Source organism: Callospermophilus lateralis, chromosome 11, assembly GCF_048772815.1.
Source record: "Callospermophilus lateralis isolate mCalLat2 chromosome 11, mCalLat2.hap1, whole genome shotgun sequence".
Taxonomy (NCBI): Eukaryota; Metazoa; Chordata; class Mammalia; order Rodentia; family Sciuridae; genus Callospermophilus; species Callospermophilus lateralis.
In genome coordinates, this window is record NC_135315.1 from 15,007,251 (window position 1) to 15,025,034 (window position 17,784).

Below are 17,784 nucleotides of genomic sequence, written 5' to 3' on the forward strand. Positions count from 1 at the left end.
TGTTTGTTTTTAGCATGAACTAGTTTAACAGATTGGCTTTTAAAAAGTAGAAATCAAGGTGTGTGTGTTATAATAGGAAAAACAAGGGGTGAACAAGATAGCTGATTTCAAATATTTGAAAAACTATTGCTGAAAGATGTTATCTGAGTAGTCAAGAGAAGGGAATCCATTTTTTCAATTCAATGTAAGGAATAGAGATGTCTAAAATTGACTAGGATACCTAGTGCTTCTTAGAAACTTTGCAGTGGGAGCCGAATGACCTGTACATTGTCCTCTCACAGAATAGTTAGGTGTGCTAATGTTGAAGATGAAGGAGGGTGAAGGGAGAAGAACTGGGTGGGAGGTGAATTGCTAAGGCCTACTTACCAGTGACTTCTCTTTGGACCCCATTTCTACTGCTAGCACTTTTCCTAGAGTCCTTCATGTTATAACCTTGACTCCTCTTTCTTCCTGCTTCCCTTTACTACTAGAAAGCCTTATACTATACCTGCTTAAGCAAGTTTCTCTAACTTACCCTTCTGTCCTTTCCAATCTGGCTGGTTCCATGTAAGGCCAATGCCTCACACTTCTAATTTCCTCACCACTTCTCTAGTCATTCCTTTCCTCTGTTCCTTGCAGGTTCATCCTCTCTTCCCTCTAACTCGATCTAAGTGTTGGTTCCTAAGGCTCAGTCCTAGGCCCCTTTCTCTTCTCATTCTATAGTCTGCTTAGTCACTCTGGGATCATAGTTTCAAACAGACGATTTCTTTTCTGTTTTTCATTCTCAGCTCTGATTTTCTCCCCAGTTTAAGACTTATATATCTAATTGCCCATTTGACATCTCCTCTTGGCTGTCTTAAAGGTACTTTAATATCACCATAATTAAAACATTACTTCTGCCCCTTCCCAGCACCTGAAATCAGGCTCTCTTTCAGTATCCCTGCCTTAGTGAAAGGTGGTGCCATTCAGTCAGCGACTTACTTCTTTTTCAATACCTGAAAATTTAATCCAATATCAAAGTATTTCCTAAAGTCTTTGGTCTTAGAATACTTAAACTCTTTAAAACCAAGGATATACATGTCTACAACAAGACAGGTTAACAAGAGAAAAGCATAGCAATTTTATTTAACCAAAGTTTTATATGACAACAAAAGTCTTCAGAATGAAGATCCAAAGATCCAAGGAAAACTGTCTATTGTTATACCTAGGAATCAATGACAGTAAACCCCAGTGTAGAACTTTGATTAGATAAATGGGTGTACCTAATGGTAACAGACTGAGGAGGGAAACCCAGTAAAGCCCTGACTGTTCAGATGCTTCTTGGTGTCTCTTTGTGGTACAGGGCATCACCTCTTCTGGAATGAGGGTATTCTGATCTACTATCAGATAAAATCAGTCAGAGAATTTCTTTAAGACCAGCTCTTACACAGACATGCTGGAAAAGGAATAGTTTTAGGTTTTATGGCTGGTTATAAAGGAGAAGGGTTAATTTCCATAATGTACATTCAGCTCTTGAGCCCACCAGGAAAGAAAGAGAGTTCCATCTGTCCTCCAGGAACAGCCATGAAGTTCTTCTCAATTGCCTCCTTGGGGCTGCTCCTAGTGGTGGCTACTGCCTTCCCCGCCTCAGAACTTCAAGGAGAAGATGGAGAGAATAGTGTCACTCGAAATAAACCAACACATGCCTCTTCCGAAAACACCGCAGGACAGATTTCCTACCTCATCAAGGAAGTCTTTGAAATGAGAAAAGAGCTGTGCAAGAATGATGAGACCTGTATCAAGAGCCATGTGGCAGTGTCCGAAAACAATCTGAACCTTCCAAAGATGACTGAAAAAGATGGATGCTTCCAAACTGGATACAATCAGGACAACTGCCTTGTACGAATCACCTCTGGGCTTCTGGAGTTTCAGGTCTACCTGAGGTACATCCGGAACAAGTTTCAGGAAAGCAAGAACAGGGACAGAGCTGAACATGTGCAGTTCAGTTCCAAAGCCCTGATTGAGATCTTAAAACAAGAGGTGAAGGATCCCAGTAAAATAGTCTTCCCTAGCCCAACTGCAAATATCAACCTGTTGGCAAAACTGGAGTCACAGAATGATTGGCAGAAGATCATGTCCATGCAACTCATCTTGAGCAACTTTGAGGATTTCCTGCAGTTCACCCTGAGAGCTGTTCAAAAAGCATAGTGGGCATCTAAGCTTATTGGTTCATGAGCATTCCTTCCTATGGTCAGAAAACATGTCCTATCAACTGGGTACCTATCTTACCTTGTTCTCTACGAAGAACTGACAATATGAGCGTTAGGACACTATTTTAATTATTTTTAATTTATTGATAATTTAAATATGAGATCTGAGTTAATTTATGTGATTGATATTTATAACTTTATGAAGTGCCACTTGAAACATTATTTTATATAATGGTTTTGAAATGATAATATAAAAGTCTAGACAATTTGAATATCCTGCTTCAGAGCCAGATCATTTCTTGGAATGTATAAGTTTACCTCAATAAAATTGCTAATTTATACTTTTTAAAAAAACAAATTCCATAATGTGCTTGGGGAAAAGAGAATTCCAATTTCTGTAGCCTGCTGTAGAGGAGAATGGGGAGCAACATATAAGAAGAGCAAACAAATGTCAGAAAGACACTTTGCTTCTGAGGCCCTACCAATGTCCTTCAGTTCAAAGTACTCAGCATGCCAAAGCACCATGCTTCAAGGTATCATTTTCAGAGCCCCAACAAGGTCAACTGATATTTACCATATTAGAAATTAAAGCTGAGGGGCTGGGGCTCAGAGGCACAGTGCTTGCCTAGCATGCATGAGGTACCAGGTTTGTTCCTCACATCACATAAAAATAAAATGAAAATATTGAGTCCACCTATGACTAAAAATAAATATTTTTAAAAAAGAAATTAAAGCTCAGAGTTTTCTTTTTTTATTTATTTTTTCCCCTTTTGTGTGTGTGGTTCTAGGGATGGAACCCAGAACCACACTCATGCTAGGCAAATGCTCTACCACTGAGCTACATCCCCAGCCCTTTTTATTTTATTTTAGAAATAGAGTCTCACTAAATTGCCCAGGCTGGCCTCGAACTTGCGATCCAGCTGGGATCACAGGCTGCACTACCACACCTGCAAACTCAGAAATTTTAAAAACACAATACACAAGTACATATTCCATTAGTCATCAGAAGGATGACATCACCTCAGACACATAACCTCTGGAAAACTCCACTGATGACTTGTGAGAGAATTGGCATCAGGTCTTAGTATGATTCTGAAAGTAATTCTGAACTTACAGATCTCCTGAAAGGGTATCAAGGGCTTCCCAGGGTTCTCATTCCAAACTTTGAGAACCACTGATATGCCACGTTCTGTCAGTTTTACCTCTGGATATCTCAAATCTTCCTGTTCCTCTACTCCACTACTATTACCAGCCTAATGCAAGCTTCTTTTATCTTTTACCTGGACTACTGCATTATCCTAGTATGGTTCCCTTGGGTCCATTCTTGACCCAATCTGTTCTCCACTCTACAGCCAGCACAATCTTATCAGAAAACAAATCTGAATATGTAACACCACCCATTCCTCCTCACCTTAAGACTCCTTTTTTACTGCTTTAGACAAAAGGGTTAACATCTTAACCACAGTTCACATGGGTCTGCCTCTCTCTTCAGCCAAATTCTGGCCTCCTTCCTCTGTTCCTAGCTCTCCAGCTATCAGGACTTCTTTCTCTTTCTCTAATCTACACTCCCTCCAGTCATCAGGCTTTTGCATGTGTAGTACCTTCTGCCTGGAACCCTTTGTTTGTGCTTTAGGTAGAAGTATAAGCCTTTCCAGGCCCCAGGGTCAGGTTCTATCTCTCATCTAAACACACAGTACTATGCATCTTCTGGTCACATATTGGAATTAGACATTCATCACATCATGACAAGTAAATGTCTGTTTTCAGGAACAAAGCCCAAGTCTTTTTTGTTTTTCATGTTTTTGACACATAGCAGATACTTTGGTAATGAATGAACAAAAATGTAGTTTAATAGGACAGAAATAAGATAATAATGTGATAAAGATTATAATGGTGAAGGGTACGAGGAACGAAGATTTTCAGCAGTTTCCACTATCAAAAAAAACTAAGCGCATGTCAGGCACAGTGGTGCATGCCTATAATTACAGCTAATTGGGAGGTTCATAGGTTTTTAGCCAGTCTAGGCGATTTAGTGAGACCCTATCTCAAAATTAAAAGGATTGGAGGTGCAGCTCAGTAGTACAGGACTTGTCTAGTATATGCAAGACCCTAGACTTGGGCTGAGGCTTTTAGCTCAATGGCAGAGCGCTTGCCTAGCAAGTGTGAGGCACTGGATTCAATCCTCAGCACCACATAAAAATAAACAAAATAAAGGCATTCTGTTAAAAAAAAAAAAAAAATAAGACCCTGGCTTAAACCTCAATACCTCACACACACACACACACACAAAAAAAAAAAGAAGCATAACTAAGTACAATCAGGGCACCACCAGAAAGCAACCCAGGCATCCTTTCTGCAAATGCATGAACCCATCTGGATGTGAAGGATTGTGAGCTCTCCACAGGCACAGTCTAAAAGCCCTCTCAGCTCATCCTTCTATGGAAATCCTCCATTATCTCTCAAATCTAGCTAAAAAAAGCTCCTCCCCAGAAGGCATTTCCCAGGTCATCCCAGTTAGAAGTCCTCTCTACAATTTTCTGGTTCTGCCCCCTTCTCTTGATGCATCTACACCACTCCACATGCTCCAAAGTGCCCGGAGTTCTTCAAGCCCACCACAATCTTTTATGATCATACCTAGAAGGTACTCTTTCCCCTGCCTGGAATGTCTATCTCTATATACAGCGTGTAAGCCCAGATGTTCTCTTTGCTCTGAAAGTCTTCCTCTCCTGGGCAGAATCAGTGATTCCTCCTCTGTGCTCCTACTACCATTGCCTTTGTACATGGTCCACTGTCACATTCACCCAGCCCACCAATTGGTACATAATGCTTGCTGAATGAAGGAAGCCAGAATCTAGGTGGGGTAAGTCTGTGTTGTCCATTTTCTAGAGAAACAGGATCTATATAGAAATCTTATTCTCAGCATTCTTAGCCAGGAAAATAATTTCCATACATGTCCCCCTGCAACATGGAGAAAAGGTCCAAATGGCTCAGCATTTAGCCCCTGTCTCTACACATTAATCACAGGCTCATGCTTGGGAGAAGACTGAATTACTACCCTATGTCATACTTCATTGTTCTACAAAGAACAATGCTGCTGCCCTCCATTCCTTTAATCTCTATAAGGTCTTTGGAAAAGAAGTAAAGCTGGCAGAGTTTTCCAGGCTCCAGGGCACCCAGATTCCAGGGATGCTCTGGATAGGTTCTCCTTAGTGGCTCTCCTCAACCAACATACTGAAAACATATCCACCAATTATCTATAATTATCCACAGAAATCTGAAATTCATTTGGAAACACCATCAGTGTTTGCTTGAGTTCCAGAAATTACTCAGTGAGGCAAAATCAGTGCCTCAGCAACATAGTTTTTTCTGCTCTTTCCTCAGGAGACATATTACTCACAGACAGATTTAGTAGCAGAACCAACGCTCAGACCTCTCCAAGCTTAGCTCTGAATCTTCAGAGTAGTTCAGTTTAATGCAATTCTGCTTACATGGAAAAGGGAAAATTTGGCTCCTTAGTAGCACAGGGTCTCAACATTAGGGCAACAGATATAACACAAATATTTGATAAGGCCAGATTTCCCACTTTTTTTTTTTTTTTTAATGGTACCAGGTATTGAACCCAGGAGTGCTCTGCCACTGAGCTACATCCCCAGTCCTTCTTGTTTTTTATTTTGAGATATAACTAAATTGTTTTTTTATTTTGAGGGTCTCATTAAATTGCCCAGACTGACCTTGAACTTGCCATCCTCCTGCTCAACCTCCAGATTTGCTGGGATTATAGGTGTGAGCCCCATGTCCAGCAAGATTTCCCTCCCTCTTGATACAACTCCACAATTCAGTAAATGAACTCTCCAATCAAACTCTGGGGAAAGGGGATCCAGAGGGACATTATGTTACTTGGTATAATTCACAGACCTGATTTAGGCTTCTTTTCTAGGGAAATTTGGCACCAGCTTCAAATAGCTTTTCCAGTAGTTAGCTAATTGTATATGCTAACACTCTGTCCTTCTCAGACAACTTAGTTTGATTCTCCAAGAGTCTTCTAGCCAGCAACTTCCTTAAAGTATAAGGACTTTTCAGGACTTATAAGCAGAAAGTCAAAACTCAAACTCAGACCTGTCTCCTAACTTTATAAGCCTCTGCTCCTTTAGGAGAAAGAATTATCAAAAATGAGTGTAGACTCCACTGGAGTCTCCAAACAGATGTCTGAGGAGATCACCTTCTCAGGGATATTTAAAAGAAATTTAATCAGATCATTATATCATTATATCATTATATTTGTTAGATCCTTAAGGATCAGGATAACATTCTAGTCATTTCCCATCCCTCCTCCCCAAATAAAAGCAGAGAGGCTGGTGCTGGGGCTCAGTGGTAGCACACATTGCACTAGGTTCGATTCTCAGCACCACATATAAATAAATAAAATAAAGCTTTATCAACAACTAAAAATATATATATTTTAAATAAATAAATAAAAGCACAGAGGATTATTTGGCACAGAGCAGTAGTTGGTACATATTTGATGACTGTTTAATAAATATTTGTTAAATTTTTTTAATTTAATTTTATTTTTTGAGTGTAAAAAAGTAGGATTTTGAGCTAGGGTTGTGGCTCAGTGGCAGAGTACTTGCCTAGCATGTGTAAGGCACTAGGATCGATTCTCAGAAACACATTAAAAAGAAAAAAAAAAAAAAAAGGCCTACTAACTACTAACAAAATATTTTTTTAAAAGAGTAGGAATTATTTAACTGAGAAGAGAAGCTCCTACAGGGTGAGAGGGGACCCAACAGGGGTTGTCCAAATATTTGTTGAATTTTTAAAGTATGAGCCGATAAAATAAATGAGAGGAGGGGGATAAAGAAGTGAGATACTCACTGACAGAGAGGTGCCTGCTTCTAGGCTCAGGGGGCTGGTAGACGGTATTTATATCCCCTGCAGACTGGGAAGCCTTGATCCGCACCTGCCTGGACACCCCAGAGTGGGGAGAAGAACTGGTCTGTAAGAGAAGAGGAAAAACGCTGAACTAAATCTCTCAGCAGGCAGGCCTATAAGGCTCCCTGACTTTTCTCTAGGATTCCCTGCTCTCTCAGCCACCTTCATACATTTTTATTGGTAATACTGGGGACTGAACCCAAGGGCACTCTTTTTAATTTCTATTTTGAGACAAGGTCTCACTAAGTTGCTAAGGCTGGCTTCAAACTTGTGATCCTTCTGCCTCAGCCTCCTAAGTCGCTGAGATTACAGGTGTGTGCTGCTACACCCAGCCATGTTCATACTTTTAAAACAAATGAGCTACCTGGTTTTCCCTCAATCTGTTTCGACAATTCACTATTTGTTCAATGTAGTATTACAGCTTCAGTGATAAATAAGCAATGAGATCTGGTGCCCAGTTTAATGGGTAATGACCCAGACATGGAGGAATAACAGGCATTCCTGTAAAAATCTGCCAAACAGAAGAGAGAGCTGTAAATACCCTCTCATAAAATTCTCTAGAGAGCTTTGGAAGAATTGCAGGAAATTATTTCAGCAGCCAAATCACCTGCTGTGAGGGGGTCAGAAAAGAGAACGATGGTAACTTCCCTGCCCAACAAAATTATCATCGCTAAATACTTAACAACGATACTTTAAAAAGTAGCTCAATATGCTCCTTCCCCAATCATAATCACTCCCTAAAAATTAAGGTATAAACATCTTGGTTGCTTCAAAATACCAAGGTTTACACATAAATCATCTTAGGATCACATTCAACCAGGAAAAACTATGGGAGGCACCATTGTGCTAGAGGTCAAGGACCTCAGAATAGGGTCAGCAGCTTTCCTGTACCTACCCCCATGAGGTGCCAACCCAGTCAAGTCAGCAAGGGAGCCCTAGAGAGAAATCAAAGCAATAATGGGGGGCTTTGCACTGAGAAAGCTTAAAACCGAACAGCAGAAGTGAGAGAGAGATGTCAGGGTGTAATTACAAATATATGCAAAGCACTACTGAAAGTTTGAATGGGAGCTCAGGATTTATCAACAATTTAGGTCAACGTTTCTACTTGCTTCTCTATGTCCTCTACCCATAGGAGAAGGAAAAAAAACAAAACAAAAAAAGTCTGATCTAGACAATCTCTATATCCTGTCCCCCAGAAAAAAAGGTTTCCCGCTCCCAGGGGTATATCCAGCTGCCAAACAGCCTTCTCTATAGTCTCCCTATGCAAGACTTTATCACATGTAGGGCTGTCTTGAGAAATTATCTTACTCTAAGGGGAAGTCTAAACTAAAGGGAAGTGAATATTCTTGCTGAAGCCTCTGAAGTGGAATAGTTCTGCCCAGTGAAAGGTAAAAACAATCAAATCCATACACAGGGGAAAGCAGGTTTGTAAAGGGCAAAGGAGGGCCATAGCTCTGCAGTCAGAAAAAGAAGAGCTGCATGATGAGCATCCCCAGTGCACCTGCTTGGGTGAAGGACTTTACACATTGTGAGACTTCACTGAATCTTTATAGTATAAATTTGAAATGTTCCAAAGAACATCCACACTAAACCTTCTGTTTTAAAATTTAAAGGTTGAGGTAGGAAAGTTCATGCCAGCCCACGCTTAGATTTGTGAAAGGAAAGGCTGAAATTTGGCAACAGGCTGAAAAGCAGGTGAAGGGACTGGGTGAAGGTTTCATAGTCATACTCTAATACATATATGTACAAACCGTGGAACCTTATTAAAGTGCAGATTCTGATTTGGGTAGGTAGGTCTGTGGTAGGGCTCAGACTCTATATTTCTAATGACCTTCCAGGTGATGCTGATGCTGCTGTCCACAGACCACACAAAAGCTGAGGCTTGCTTCAGTATCAGATAATGCTACTCACCTCTAGCTGCCCATTAGAATTGCCTGTGGAATTTACGATGTCTCAGACCAACTACAAAAGAACCTCTAGGGATGGGGCTCAAGCACTGATAATTTTTAAATGTCTCCAGGTGATTATAATAGTCAGCCAAGTTTTGAAAACCTTGATTTAAGAAATAAGGAATATGACATGGTAAACAAAAATGAAGTTGTTGCAAAGAATTACAGAAACTTGAACAAGATTCAGAAATAGGAAAGAGAAAGGAGGAAGGTGGGACAATACCAAAAAAATGATAGGGGACTGTCATAGAGTGATAGGAGCCACAGGTGTGACATGTGTAACTAACAGAACATTCTAAACACAGCAGCTAGAAGGTGGTATTTGATCATTCCATGAAAATTTCACTGAAGAACTCTATGGGAAGCAGTATATTGTGGCTGACACAAATAATATGAAAAGTTACTAAGAAACTAGATGAACAGTGAATGGAAGATAGGAGATCAGCATAAAAGTGGACGAATGAATGATCTCAATAAAAGATTTGGAGATAAGACACAAAAGAACAAGTAGATTCAACTAAACAGAGGGAAAACAGGAGGGAGAGAGGTTGCTTTAGTTTGGTGCATGAAAATATAAGGTAAGGAATGGCACACAGGATCTTATTCACAGCATCCTGCTTTAATGGTTTAGTTCTGCTCATGAGGCTGAGGCAGGAGGATCACAAGTTTGAGGCCAGCCTCAGCAACTTAGCAAGGTTCTAAGCAACTTAGCGACACCCTATCTCAAAAAAAAAAAAAAAAAATTCATTTTGAAATTACATAATTTCAGAATACAAAGCCATGTTTACCAACTATTATACAAGTTCTGCCAGTATTCCAGGCACATTCAACAAAATTGAGCCTAGGTGAATAAATCTGTGTGTTCATTATCTATATTCTTAAACGCTTTGATGTTTTAGATTATATTCATGCTTAGACTGTCTTTCTAACCAAAGAGTTTCAAGCTTTTTAACTTTTCACATAAAAAAGTGATCCCAACCCCTTGAAATTTCTGTCTTCTCTAGAACTTTTCCTAGTCAGTTATCTTCTGAGATGTGGCGAATAAAATGATACATTATCTTACAAGCTTTCCTCGTAGGTAACATCATACTTTCTGACTACTAATGATATCCAGCTATAGAGAGGCACAGGCAAGATTTTCCAAGGACTACAGTAATTTTAAGATCTATCTCAAACTAAAAAAATAAAAAGGGCTAGGAGTATAGCTCAGTGGTAAAGTGCTACTGGGTGCAATACCCAGTAACAAAAAAAAAAAAAAGACAAATGCCACATCGATGCCTCTTTTTCTAAGGACCTTGTTTTCAGAAATCATAATAAATTCAATATAGGGGCTGGGATTGTAGCTCACTGGTATAGCACTTGCCTAACATGTGTGAGGCACTGGGTTCCATCCTCAGCACCACATAAAAAATAGATAAATAAAGGTATTGTGTTCATCTAGAACTAAAAAAAAATTTTAAAAATAAATTCAATATAAGTTTTATAAAGTTTAAAATCACCATAACACATTTATTATTTTTATTTATTTTTGATATGCCTCTTCAGGTTTTGGCCATATGTATATATATTTATGTTAATGTTTTCATGGTAGTCATTCAATTTTCTAACTTATTTTTTCACTTAAATCACAAACATTTTTCTATGCTAATATATAATTTCATAATTGTAATTTATAAGCATACATACTTCTCTTTAATAGATATACCATGATTTAATTAAATAACTAATTTTTGTTGTTATTGTTGTCATTTTAACCGTACTGGGGCTTGAACCCAGGGACACTCTACCACCAGGCTACAACTCCAGTCCTTTTAATTTTAAAACAAGTTCTTGCTAAATAAACCAGGCTGGCCTCAAACTTGCAATCTTCCTGCTTCAGTTCCCAAGTCACTTGGACTAAATCTTTCAAACACCTCTGAGTGTTGTGGCAATGTCTGAAACCATGTGCACCCTCTTAGTGACAGGAATGCTGATGTAAAGAACCAGTTTTTATGACTTCTTATTAGGAGATCAGAGGATCACAATCAGGAGTGCTAGCCCTCAGTCAAACAATCATTCAACAACACTTCAATTCTAGTTTCTTTTGTAAGGAAGGATTTTGCTAAAAATGATCTCTGCTTAACTCTTGCTAACCAATTCAAGAAGCACTAACATTTTATTTAGTGAATAGGTGGGGAAGGGCTCCAAAACAATGATATAGTTCCTGTTCTTGGGGAGTTATAATCTTGTAGGGCAAAACTTACAACTGTGCAACAACTAGATGGCAACAACTGAACAACCTTCAGACCAGTGTACAAATTATATCCAATGACTAAAGGAATTAAGAATAATCAAAATGGCCTCAGTCAGAAATGCTGACTACAAGATAGCAGGTAAATCAAAGTGGATCCTAAAATAAAAGATGATAGCAATGAACTGGCAAAGAGGTGAAAGGAAGAATGGTGGGCTCTGTAGTATGATGAAGAATGTAGGTAGATAAGACTGGGGAGATAAAAGCAGAGACATTCAGTGTTAAACCCTGGATGTTAGACTAAATTCAGATTTTATATGATAGGCAATAAAGAAGGGCTATATGGAGGAGGTAACTTGAACAGAGAAATGAAATATAATAACATGAAATGATACTTTCCCAAAACATATTCAGAAAAAAAAGATACATTGGGGATCAAAAAGAACTCTCCTTATGCACAGGGACATACCCATTCTCTTGGGTCTCCTCCTAATCAATAAGACATCCTATTACACAAGTCTCTTCAGAAAGTAGATGGTCATGAGTACCATTCCACCTAAACTCCACCCTGCTATAGTACATTCATAGTTCTCATGCAGCCGTGTCAGTTGTCCACAGTTGCATATCTTCAAGTGTAAGGAAAGGAAAGAGAGTCAAGAAACTTTCAGGAACACACATTTGAAGAAATCTGGCAGAGGAATTAGTGAAGAAGACAAATTCTAACTGCAAGTGTTCTCATGAAATGTAGGCTCTCAGACAATTCAGCAGAAAAAAAGTGTATGGTGTAATTCCCCATTTCTGACAGTCCCTATAGATTGCCTGCGACTTGGTAGGGCAACAGCTGGCAAGTTACAAGAAGCCCTCCAGCCCATGGCCTTTTTTTTTTATTGCACAGATGGAAAATTTGTTTCCTACATGTGTCTCAAGGGAGAGGCCAGACTGCTAAGCTGTGGGAGTTGGACTCACAAGATGTGATAGTCTCAAGTCCTTGAGAGCCTTTACTAAACATCACCTCTACACTAATCAACTCTCTTGTGGTGGGGGCAAATCTAATTGAAAACAAATATAGAGAAAAGAATTTTCTCCTTTATCATAAAGTGTTTTCCTTCCTCCCACCCTATTAGCTAAATTACCATTAGTTGTAAATTTGAAACTGAATCTGGCTCTCTATGAAATCAAACACAGAAGGTTTGCTGACCACCAACAATAGTGGCCTGGCCTGTGCTTATGCCCAAACTTTGGCAGAGGCCATGGAATACAAGATTCTGTCAAGCAACAAGGTAAGCCTAAAGGAATGCAAGCTTTGTCTTCAGTTGCTGGCCCATAACACAGGCTACTTACATGGTTTCTGTCCTGGGACAGCAACAATATCCTAAGGCTTTTCATACTTGAGCTTCTATCCAAAATGTCAATTGCTTTATCAAGATCATCTTGGTTTTTCAGCAGGATGGAGAGCTGTGACACGGGACACAGAAAAATTAAATCATAAAATACAACTCTATTTCAATGTTTAATTTGCAAACATAAAAATTAAAACTAAATTTGCAGAAAAAAACAATCTCATTGGATACTATGGGTCTTAAAAGATCTACATGAAATCGTATTTTTTTTCCTTCAAGTATACAATTCAATATTTTTTAGTAACTTTTCAGAGTTGTGCAACCATTACCATAATTATTTTTTTCCCCCAGAGTAGGGGTTCTAGGGATAGAACCTAGGGGCACTTTACCATTGACAGATGCATACCCAGGCCTTTTTATTTTTTATTTTGAGACAGGGTGTCACAAAATTGCTAAGACTGGCTTTGAACTTGCAATTCTCCTGCCTTAACCTCCCCGGTTGCTGGGATTACAGGTATGCACCACCACAACTGATACCACAATTAAATTTTTTTATTTATATATTTTTATTTGTTATTGATAGACCTTTATTTGTCTATTTTTTTATATGTGGTGCTGAGAATCAAACCCAGTGCCTCACACATGCTAGGCAAGTGCTCTACCATTGAGCCACAACCCTAGGCCACAATTAAATTTTAAAAGATTGCCATCACACCAAAATATTTCTTGTACCCATTTACAGTCACTCCCCATTCCCACCTCCAGCCCCAGGCAGCTACTAATCTACTTTGTGTGTCTATAGATTTTCTGGACATTTAATTTAAATGGAATCATGCAATTTATACATATTCAACTCAAAGATTTTCAATCATTTACATCTATCTTCTTTCACTTAGCTTAATGTTTTGTTTCTAAGTTCATCCATGCTGTAGCACATCTCAATACTTTTTCTTTTTCTTTTTTTTTTTTTTTTTTTTTGGTATTGGGGATTGAACCCAGTGGCACTTAACCACTGAGCCACATCCCCAGTTCATTTTTTCATATTTTATTTAGAGATTAGTCTCACTAAGCTGTTTAGGGCCTTGCTAAGTGGCTGAGGCTGGCTTTGAACTTGCAATCCTCCTGCCTCAGCCTCCCAAGCCGCTGGAATTACAGGCGTGTGCCACCATGCTCAGACTCAGTACTTTTTTTGAGATATTTTCTGAGAAGAGCGTCCTCTCTAAAAATACCCTTGATTCCAAAGCATCAAATCCTAAACAGTTAAAGTTCCCATATTTTTACCCAAAGTAAGCAGTTGAGTCATGTCCCACCCTATCTCCCATTGTGCTGACAAAAACAGAACAAGCAGGAAGAGAAAGGTATAAGGAGGATGGGGGAAATGGAAGAGAATGAAAATTCATTAAAATAAGAGCACAAGAGCTGAGGTTGTTGCTCAGTGATAGAGCGCTCATCTAGCATGTGAGAGGTGCTGAGTTTGATCCTCAGCACCACACAGAAATAAATAAAATAAAGGTATTGTGTCTGACTGCAACTAAAAAAAATTTAAAAAATAAGAGCACAAATTTAATCTGAATGTTTAATATCTTAATGTTTAAAGGCAAATTCAGTGACTAGAACCTGAAAACTACCTATTCTCTTTTCATTCCATTGAAGTATTAAAGAGAAGGTTTTAAGGATACAGATAAGTCTCACTCTCTGTTAAATGCAGAGGGCACTGAATACTTAGATGCAAAAATATGCTTTGCCCAGGACTAGCAAATGCCAGATCTTACACATGTGTCGTAAAAACAAAATCAAGCAAAGTCCATTTAATTTATTCATTTTCCAATTTAAAATACAGATAGATGACAGAACCCCAAATCCTAAACTGGGAAAAACAAATAATAAGAACAGTGTATGTGAGTGTACTGAGCATCCCCAGCCCTTTTCTATTTTTATTTTGAGACAGGGTCTCACAAAATTGGCAAGCTGTCCTTGAACTTGTGATCTTCCTGCCCCAGATTCCAGAGTAGCTGGGATTATAGGTGTACTCAACTGCAAGAATAGTATTTAAATAAAAATTTCAAAACTACTCATAGAATGGAAGAATGTTTTGCAAATCTATCATACTGCAAAATAATTCCTTCCTGGGGGATAGTCAAAATAAGAATAAATAAGAACTGTTTGCAGACAGTATAAAGAGATCATTGGAATAGGTGTTAACTTTCAAAACAGCTATAATTTTACAATGCGTAAGAGTCTGGTACACAGAATACACAAAGAACTCTTAAAATTCAACAATAAAACAACAATCAATTTTTTTAAATGGGCAAAGAAGTTGAGCAGATATATGTCCCAAGATAAACAAATGGCCCAACACACACGAAAAGATGCTCAACATCAGTAGTCATTAGTATAAAGCAAATCTAAACCATGATGACACACAACTTCAATCTACTAAGAAAAAGATGGGCTGGGTTGTAGCTCAGTGGTAGAGCGCTTGCCTAGTATATGCAAGGCAGTAGGTTCGATCATCAGCAAAACATAAATAAATAAAATAAAGGTATGTGTCCATCTACAGCTAAAAAAAGTTTTTGTTTTTTTTTAAGGAGCTGTGGGTATAGCTCACTGGTAATAAATAAATAAATAAAATCAAGGTATTGTGTCCATCTACAACTAAAAAATTAAAAAGAAAAAAAAGAAAGAAAGAATACCTGGATTCAAGCCCCAGTAACAGGGTGGGGGCGATATATATATAATATATATGATGTATATATAAATTTTTTTAATATTTATTTTTTAGTTGTAGTTGGACACAATACCTTGATTTTATTTATTTATTTTTATTTGGGGTGCCAGGGATCGAACCCAGGGCTCTGCCCGTGCTAGGCGAGAGCTCTACCGCTGAGCCACAACCCCAGCCCCTTATATATATAAATTAAATAAAACCTCAATGAGTTTTTCACTTGGGATTCTCAAATCCTGACAGGGTAGAGTTTAGGAGCAAAACAAAAGGAAGAAAATGAATTTTATTATTATTTTTTTTTTGAAGAACAAAAAAGATTTCTTTATTTATTGTCTTATGTAATATATACCCACTGCTGGTGGTCCTTAGACTGCCAGAGAAAATCCTCACTTGCTTATAATAAATCTCAACTCTGGTAACTCAGGTTTCTACCCTGAATACAGCATTAAAGCTGTGTTGAAATGGAATAAGCACAGGCTTATAGCCAGATGGACCCATTTTCTAACTCCATCTCTTTTACATAGGGGCTTGCCAATGTAGGCCAATAGTACAACCAAAACAAGGAATTTTAAATTAACAAAATATAAATTGGTCAACTCCTGATCATTGACATTAATAAAGTATGGACAGCAAAAAATAGTTTAGATGCATGATCTAAAATAATTATCTAGATTTGGCTTTAAATTAATATCTATACAAACATTTAAAATAGGGAATGCTCAATATTCTAAACAGTTGTTAATTGGCGAAAGAGTTTCAAAATAGATTTAGGGACATTTAGGAACATGTGGTATTTTTTTTTTTAGGGACTTTTTTTTTTTTCCCCAGTACTAGAAATTGAATTCAGTGCCTTGCACATGCTACACAAGCATTCTTCCACTGTGCGACATCCCCAACTCTACATCTGGAATTCTTTTATTTTTGGATACTGGATATTGAACCCAGGGACACTTAACTTCCAAGCTACATTCCTAGCCCTTTTATTCTGAGAAAAGGTCTTAGTTGCTGAGGCTGGTTTTGAACTTGTGATCCTCCTGTCTCAGCTTCCCATCATTGGAATTATAGATGTGTGTCACTGTGCTCAGTTAATACTCTATTTTTTGATAAGTCTGTGCTGAAAAGAAAGATACACCTATAAAATGTAAAGGACACAGAATAAGTTCTGGCCCTGGTATCATACCTGGTTCCACCATGAAATATTAGATCTACCTACACTGAATGAGTAGAGGGAATGGAAATAACTATGTTATCTCTCATGTAGTAAAAAAAAAAAAACAGAAATCCCAGAGTTATTAGAATTAAGAAAAGGGGCTCCAGAAAATGAAAACCTGCAGATGATATTAGAGGAACAAACTAAAAAATGTAAAAAATGCTCAGTTAAGCAGTAAGAAATAAAAGTAGGGGGGCTGGCACGTGTGCGGCCTGGGTTTGATCCTCAGCACCACATACAAACAAAGATGTTGTGTCCACCGAAAATTGAAAAATAAATATTAAAAAAATTCTCTCTCTCTTAAAAAAGAAAGAAAGAAAGAAAGAAAAGTAGGCATCTCTTCCTTTTTTTTTTTTTTTTTTTTTTTTTTATTTCTTTAAGCAGCTATTTCTCCTGTCCCTGTACGGTTCATCCTTCTTACCTCATTGTTCATGTAATGTAGATCAAGAGGTTGGCCAAATACTGTTGTCACCTTGTGCTCCACATCTTCATACCTCACAGGCCGGCTGAATGCTATAATTCTGAAAAGGAACAGGCAGGTTGATTAACTATATATTTACAATGTAGGTTTTAGAATGACCTGAACATATTTTCCCTTTCTTCTCAACATAGGATTCTCTTTTTTCTTTCACTAAGTTTGCTTTTTTTCTATTGTTTCCTTTTATTTTCTTATTTATCTTTCCCTTTTCACCCTTCACCTAAACATCTCTCAAATCTGACAATAGCTCTTGCAACCTTTGCTCAATTTCAGCCTTTCCTTCTACTACTTTAGCTTGCACCTTTCTCCCAATGACAGCATCACAGCAGGCCACTGGGCTTAAGAACTATGTTCTAAATACTCTTGTTAGGAAATAAGCTAAAAAAACTCAGAGATCAGGGCTGGGGATGTGGCTCAAGCAGTAACGCACTTGCCTGGCATGCGCGGGGTGCTGGGTTCGATCTTCAGCACTGCATAAAATAAAGATGTTGTGCCCACCGAAAACTTAAAAATAAATATTAAAAAATTCTCTCTCTCTCTCTCTCTCTCTCTCCCCTCTCTCTCTCTCTCTCTCTCTCTCCCCTCTCTCTCTCAAAAAAAACACTCAGAGATCAAACCACCAGGTCTGAAAACATGATCTTAAATCCTAAGGGACTCAACTCTTAAGAAGTGAAAGATCTTTTCCATTGTTCATTTTTGAGATGGCACAGAAATCTCAATACTGACTACTTTCAGAATTAGGATTTCCTACC

The 17,784-nt window shown here is 38.3% G+C and overlaps 1 protein-coding gene across 2 annotated transcripts in view; it reads right to left on the reverse strand.

Annotated features, from left to right (window-relative positions):
• The window catches only part of Map3k3 (mitogen-activated protein kinase kinase kinase 3), a 69,447-nt gene that overhangs the window by 23,994 nt on the left and 27,669 nt on the right, over positions 1-17,784 (reverse strand). For both annotated transcript variants that reach the window (XM_076869519.1, XM_076869518.1), the window contains 3 exons: positions 16,976-17,075; positions 12,621-12,734; positions 7,044-7,164 (listed from right to left, as the gene is read on the reverse strand). In XM_076869519.1, coding sequence (XP_076725634.1) covers positions 7,044-7,164; positions 12,621-12,734; positions 16,976-17,075 — 335 coding nt within the window. The remainder of the gene's footprint in view (positions 1-7,043; positions 7,165-12,620; positions 12,735-16,975; positions 17,076-17,784) is intronic.